The following is a 7096-nucleotide window of genomic DNA, read 5'->3' as shown; positions in this document are numbered from 1 at the left end:
ATGACCGCTAGCAATAACTATAAACAATAAGTTTAGGTTGTTGAAATAGAGCTTTCAAAGGGTTAACACATCATATTTAATAGCATCTATAGAAAATGTCCCTAAAGCAATGCATCTTTTGATTTCTTGCCTACTGCTATGGGTTTTGATTATGGAAATCTGCTGATAAGAACCTCTTGAAAGTATTAATAGACATTATTATGGTATTCTTTGCTTTCAGCCAGGATCTATTTGACATCAGCAGTGATATCTTTGGTTTCACAGCCTTTTCTAAATCCAGTTTGAACTTCTGGCATTTTCTTATCTATGAACTGTCCTAGCCACTTTAAAACTTTTCTTCAGCAGTATTTTGCTTCGATGTGATATTAATGATGTTCAATAATTTCCACATTCTGTTGGAGCACCTTCTTGGAACTGGAACACATATCTCTTCCAGTCAGCTGGCCAGACAGCTGTCCTCCAATTACTTGTCAAAGACTGGTGAGCATGTCCAGGGCTGCATCTGTCATTTGAAACATGTCAATTGGTATTCCATCAATTCCTGTGGCCTATTTTTTGCTAATGCCCTCAGTGCAGCTTGAACTTCTTCCTTCACTACCACTAGCTCTTAAACACATGGTACTTCCTGAATGTATTAGTGTAAATTATTGAAAATATAAAATCATAAATGTAAATGTCTAGTAGTTACTTATTATATAATTTAGGTATTATTTCTTTTGAGTAATATATAGAAATGCTGCCAATCTGTTGTCAGCAGACAACTCAGTCAAGAACATCAATCCTTAGGTTGTAATTTTTATATTTTCCTTTCAGTCATAAGACAATCATAACTTTAGCAAAAATATTCATCAGGACTTCCTAAAAATTAACACTATAATACCAAAAATGAAGCATTTATGCCAAAACAAAGCTGTGAAAGCAGGAAGGGGCAGGAAAGAAGACTGAATGGAATTAGGGAATGTAGGGAACCAGTGGGAAGAGTGCTGTTACATTGAGGGGATTGTAACTGACATAATGGGAAAAACATGTGCATGAACTGGTGAATGGAAAGCCAGTTAGTTCTGTAAACATTCACCCAAAGCACACTTTTAAAAATAATAGCTTTGGGGGCTTCTTGATACTACAGATGAAAAGGGATTCTCTAGATGGCACAGAAATGCTGTGGGTACCATAAAGAAACGTGAAAACCCAGATGAGCCAAAAGAGGCCACGATTCTATGAGGACACATTTGTGGAATGGGCGAGCACGACAACAATGGAGAAAACAATAGAGAATCAACACACGGGGGCCCATTACCAGAAACCGGAAAGGCTGAGATACCTACATGGGGCCAGATAAAGAAATTAACGATGGAGGGAAGAAAAGCATTAGCAAAAACAGGGAGAAATCATTATCTTCTGAAAATTTGGTTTCAGCTATGCATACTGTATCGAGTCAAGGGGTCAAAGTTATGGGTTGCACTAAGAAGAAGCAGCTGAAGCTGTGGTGCTGGTGTTGTAACAGAGATTTTGATGATGAAAAAATCCTTATACAGCACCAAAAGGGAAAGCGTTTAAAATGCCATATATGTCATAAGAAACTATACACAGGACCTGGATTAGCTATTAATTGCATGCAGGTACATAAAGAGAAAATAGATGCTGTACCAAATGCAATACCTGGGAGAACAGATATAGAATTGGAAATCTAGGTATTGGAAATCTAGGTATGTCTTTATCCAGAAAAAGACATGGATGAAAGACGATGACTTCTTGAACAGAAAACATAAGAGTCTCAAATAAAGAAGCAACAAGATGATTCCGATGAATATGATGATGACTCTTCATCTTCAGCTTCAACTTCTTTTCAGCCACAACCTGTTCAATCTCAGCAGGGTTATATCCCTCCAATGGCACAGCTAGCTCTGACACCAGTCCCAGGAGCACCAAGAATGCCAACAGGTGTACCTCCATTAATGCCAGGGGTTCCTCCACTGATGTCAGGAATGCCACCTGGAATGATGCCAATGGGTGGAATGATGCCTCCTGGACTAGGAATACCACCTCTGATGCCTCATCTGCTGCCAGGTACACCTCCCCCTGTTCTACGTCCTGGAATTCCTCCGATGACTCAAGCACAGGCTGTATCAGCACCAGGTATTCTTAATAGACCACCTGCACCAACAGCAACAGTTCCTGCTCCACAGCCTCCAGTTACTAAGCCTCTTTTCCTGAGTGCTGGACAGATGGGGACACCTGTAACAAGCTCAAGTACAGCTTCATCTAATTCAGAAAGTCTGTCTGCATTTTCTAAAGCTCTGTTTCCTAGCACAGTACAAGCTCAGGTAGCTGTCCAAGGACCTGTTGGTATAGATTTCAAGCCCTTAAACAGTACTCCTGAAACAACTACAGAGCCTCCCAAGCCTACATTCCCCGCATATATTCAGTCAACAGCATCAACCACTAGTACAACAAATAGCACTGCAGCTAAGCCAGCAACTTCAATAACAAGTAAGCTTGCTACACTTACAACTACCAGTGCAACCAGTAAGTTGATCCACCCAGATGAGGACATATCACTGGAAGAAAGAAGGGCACAGTTACCTAAGTATCAGTGTAATCTTCCTCGGCGAGGACAGGCTACAACTGATAACCCATCTGTTAGACAAATTGGAGGTATGATGCCACCACAGCCAGGTATCCCACAGCAACAAGGAATGAGACCTCCAATGCCACATCACAGTCAGTATGGTAGTCATCATCAAGGCCTACCAGGTTACCTTCCTGGTGCTTTGCCACCATATGGGCAAGGACCACTAATGGTGCCCCCGTACCAAGGTGGGCCTCCTCGACCCCCAATGGGAATGAGACCTCCTGTAGTGTTGCAAGGTGTACATTACTAATATTACTTCACCTAATCTAATAGTTAATAGACTAATTAACAACAATCTGCGTTATGCAGATGACACAACCCTGCTTGCTGAAACTGAGAAGGACCTCATGCACTTGCTGCGAAGGGTCAGGGACTGCAGCCTTCAGTATGGACTGAGGCTCAATGTCAAGAAGACAAAGATTTTCACCACTGGACCAATTGGCAGCGTCAGGATGGATGGCGAAGAGATTGAGATTGTTCACAGCTTCACTTTGCTCGGCTCCACAGTCAATACTCGTGGCACCAGCAGTCAGGAAATAAAAAAGCGTATCGCGATGGGAAGGTCTGCTGTTAGGGAGCTCTCTAAAGTACTCAGGAACAACGGTGTCTCTCTGGAGACTAAGGTGCGCCTGATACAGGCCATGGCATTTGCAATCGCTTGTTATGCATCAGAGAGTTGGACAATGACTAGGGAGGACAGAAGGAGAGTGGATGCTTTTGAGCTGTGGTGCTGGAGAAGAGTACTGAATGTACCATGGACTGCCAGGTAAACAAACAGATTCATCTTGGAGAGGATTAAACCAAGCTACTCGTTAGAGGCAAGGATTCTGGGGCTTCGTCTGACATACTTTGGACATGTTGCCAGGAGGGACGTGTCCTTGGAGAGGGACATCATGCTTGGCAGGGTGGAGGGACAGCGCAGGAGGGGAAGACCCTCTATGAGATGGATTGATTCGGTGACTGGGGTAATCGGGATGGGTGTGTCAGAGGCAGTGCGGTTGGTGCAGGATAGAGCAGGGTTTGGGGCTGTTGTGCATAGGGTCGCTATGAGTCGAAAATGACTCGACGGCACATAACAACAACAACAACAACAACAACAATAATCTAATAGTTTGGAGATTAAACCTTTCTCAACTTGTGCTGTTTATATAGCCAAGCTTCCGTCAATTAAGGCTTCATTGTGACTTTAACAAACATTATCTTCCCACATACCAGGAACTACTGGACATTTATTTTACATGGGAAAATTATTTGGAATAATAAAGCAGGAAAGTTCCCGAAGTTGCCAACAAAAAAGCTTTACAAATTTTTATTGTGATTTAAGTGAAGGTTTGTAAATCAAATTAATTTCTCATTCAACTATTCATAAACAGTTCACAACATCATGTAACATACCTCAGTAACAACAATGCAATTGCAATTTTCCTATTTCCTCCCTGTAATTCTGCTTTCCATTAATTATTTTTCCCCCCAATTTTATTATTTTCTGTGTGTGTACCATCAAATTGTATCTGACTGGTACAGGAGGAGATGGACCCTCCTTCTCCGGCAGAGCATCTGATGGATTCGAACTGCATATCTCTGAGATTGCAGTGCAGCTTCTTGCCACTAGGCCACCAGAGCTCCCCCATTAATTCTTAAATATCTCTTTGTATCTTCCCTTTCTTAAATGATATTGTGCTGTTCCTTTTCTTAATGCCTTTTCCTATGCATCTCAACTCAACTTATGGTATTAAGAAAGGATTGATTCATAGTTTACTCTCTAACAGGTTTATGGGAGGCTGTAAATAGCATGGGAGGAGACTACTTATGTTTTCCCCATGGATCCATTAGTGATTTCTAATCACCAGACAGATGCCACCTTTGGGTTAGCAGCATGACTTCCTACCAGTTACACTACTTGCAAAAGTAGTACGTGCAATGTGATGGTAGCTTAGTCTGACTTCTAACCACTTCATAAAGGGGAACTGTCCCCATCAATAGTATCTGTAGCAGCAAACAGTTAGTTGTTAGGCAGACACATCACCCCCTATGCTCTGCATATCCTTGTACCAATCATTGCATTTGATATTTGTTGTTGACTCAAGTAAGTTGGAGAGTGAGGGAGGCAAAGAATATCACCCAAAGCAAGTCCAGATCTTAGCTCAACAGTATCAAGGCATAGTCTAGGCTCTGGTTTTAGTTCAGCAAGTAGCTTTTCCTTCTATCGGGAACAGCAACACCTTAAACTGTGGCCTTTATCAGGGCTCCTCTGGTTACACTTTGAGACAGTTTATCCAAAGCAATGTCATAGTCTCCCCACCACCATCACCAGGGCTTTGCGACCAGGGTCTCATTATCACCAGAGTCTTACTCTCATCAGGGTCTTTCTCCAGTACCCCTCAAGTCTTGCTATTCAATGTAGGAAGCACTCTCTCTCTTACCCTATTCCTATAGCTATTGATGATTTGCAAGACTACATGTCTGCAGTTAAGGTAGCTGGAAACCAGACGGGGCTAAGGTAATGGCTAAAAAAACTAACTTTAAGCTAACACCACAGTACTAGAGCTCCCTTCCTTTTGCAAAGGTTCAAATATTTTTAACCTTTTTTGTTGTTTGTATAGATAAAGTATATTCATCAAGGTAAGACATTATAATGCACTTAAAGAGTTATTCCACATCACAAAAGCATTTTCAGTTGACAGTATGGTAGAAACACTTGTTTTGCTTGAGGTCAAGTGTCTTGGCTTATTTCATCCATGCCTATTTATGTACTATCTTACATTATTCGCGCCCCCCCCACCCCGTTTTTGCTTTTAGAATTGTCACAATAAGCTACAGGAAGGCGTAGCCTGGAAGAACTTGTTTCAGCTGCATCAAGTCTTTCTTGCTCTCTGCTCAGAATTTTCTCCTATACTCTGCAGGTGAGGGAACTGTGGTGGCCTGGTCTGTAGGGAGTGGCGCTACTAACTGAAAGATTAAGACTCTTTGGCAGTTTAAATCCACCAATGATTCTGAGATAAAAAGACAGGCAATCTTCTGTGTGATATGCAGCTTTGGAAATTCAGTGGGGAGCTAACTATGAATTGGCTCAGATTTGATGGTAATAAGTTCTTGGGACTAAGTAGGATATTTCTGAGACTCCTCTCAACATGCTGTTACATATAAAGGAAACCTGTAACAATGGAAAGACAGGAGCAGGTGGATAATATTTTCCTCTCTTAGCAGAGAATTTTGAGGTGTATTCCCAACTCTTTAGAAGCTCCCAGTAGGATTGAGTCCCAGTTTCCCAAAGCAGTATAATTGAACAATGTATCTCAATAATGCATGTCCAAAATGAATTTCATCCTGCCATCTTCTATTTTTCTGTTGTTATGACTTTGATCTATCAGATTACTTTCCAAAATAAGCCACTTGCTTGAAAACCCTTGTCTTAGACCCCTAGTTTCTGAGAGAATTCTACAGGAAGGTGCTATTGTTGTTCATTGCCTATCAAGTCAGAACTAACTCAGAACTGACCATCCAGGGGGGTTTTAGAAGTTGTAAATCACTGAGGAAAGAGACTACCCATCTCTCTTCTATGAAGCATCTAGTGGATTTGAACTTCCTTCTGTAGAGTTGGCAGTGCAACTCTCTGTCCACTAGGAAGAAGGACTGGCTATCTACTTCTAAGTAATAGGTCTTCAGAAACACTATGGGGATACCACCGCGGGCTCTGAGTGGCCCCTGCCCCGGATGGCAGCAGTTGTTCTAGCAAGAGATACCATGGGCCCAGAGCGAATCTTTCCCAATCAGACTGAGGAACTAGGGCCGCATGTGGGCTCTACAGAAGGTACTGGGGATTGGAGCAGTGAAGAGCACAAAGAAGAGCAGGAGGAAGCAGGGGTAGGCCCAGCTGGCTATTCTTACCAGCCCCTGAACCAAGATCCTGAACAAGAGGAGGTGGAGTTGGCACCTGTCGGGGATATAGAGGATGTAGTTGCTGACATCCAGGAGCGGATCCAGGCCCTAGGGCTGCATTTGCCAGACCCTCCCATAGAGAGTGAAGATGAAGAGGAGGAGGGAGCTACAGCATTGAGCAGCCATAGCTCTATTCCCATGGACCCAGAACATATAGAGCTGGTGAAAAGGACAATGGCTGGAATCAGCCTTCCTGCTCCAGGGGTTCCTGCCTGGGCGCGGGAGATCTCAGACGCACAGTGGGAAGATGTGGTACAGAAGGCCCTGCAAGCCCGGCAGTCATCCCCAGTCTGGAAGTGACAGTGACAACGAGAGCTGCCTTATCACCCAGCATTCCATGTCAGAACCAGCACAAGACTAAACACATCCCTGGTTTTATTGTTTATCTCCATCTTCCCCTTCTCCCTTCCCACGTCAAGGCAAATCAGACTTCTTGGAGACCCACTTTATTCAGTTCTGTACATATGGGGACGTTGGCCCAAGCCCAACCCTCCTTAGCATGTATCGCTCTGTGGAGAATAAAGC

The 7096-nt window shown here is 43.0% G+C and overlaps 1 protein-coding gene and 1 pseudogene across 1 annotated transcript; both read left to right on the top strand.

Annotated features, from left to right (window-relative positions):
- The first annotated feature begins 1451 nt into the window (after window positions 1-1451).
- On the top strand, window positions 1452-2882 carry LOC102870409 (zinc finger protein 207-like). The gene is made up of 2 exons (XM_006889993.1): window positions 1452-1597; window positions 1910-2882. The coding sequence occupies exons 1-2, from the start codon at window positions 1452-1454 to the stop codon at window positions 2880-2882; spliced, it is 1119 nt and encodes a 372-aa protein (XP_006890055.1).
- A 3443-nt stretch (window positions 2883-6325) lies between these two features.
- On the top strand, window positions 6326-6871 carry LOC102877143 (annotated as a pseudogene).
- Window positions 6872-7096: the final 225 nt, after the last annotated feature.

Source organism: Elephantulus edwardii, unplaced genomic scaffold, assembly GCF_000299155.1.
Source record: "Elephantulus edwardii isolate Elephantulus edwardi_28Jun2011 unplaced genomic scaffold, EleEdw1.0 scaffold00084, whole genome shotgun sequence".
NCBI classification, from domain to species: Eukaryota; Metazoa; Chordata; class Mammalia; order Macroscelidea; family Macroscelididae; genus Elephantulus; species Elephantulus edwardii.
The sequence above is the reverse complement of the archived record's forward strand: the minus strand, read 5'-3'. Positions and strand labels throughout refer to the sequence as shown.

Coding starts and splice junctions, on each gene's coding strand:
- LOC102870409 (XM_006889993.1), top strand. CDS start 1,452: ATGGGTTGCACTAAGAAGAAGCAGCTGAAGCTGTGGTGCTGGTGTTGT. Junction 1,598..1,909: donor AAACTATACACAGGACCTGG/ATTAGCTATTAA, acceptor GCTAGCTCTGAC/ACCAGTCCCAGGAGCACCAA.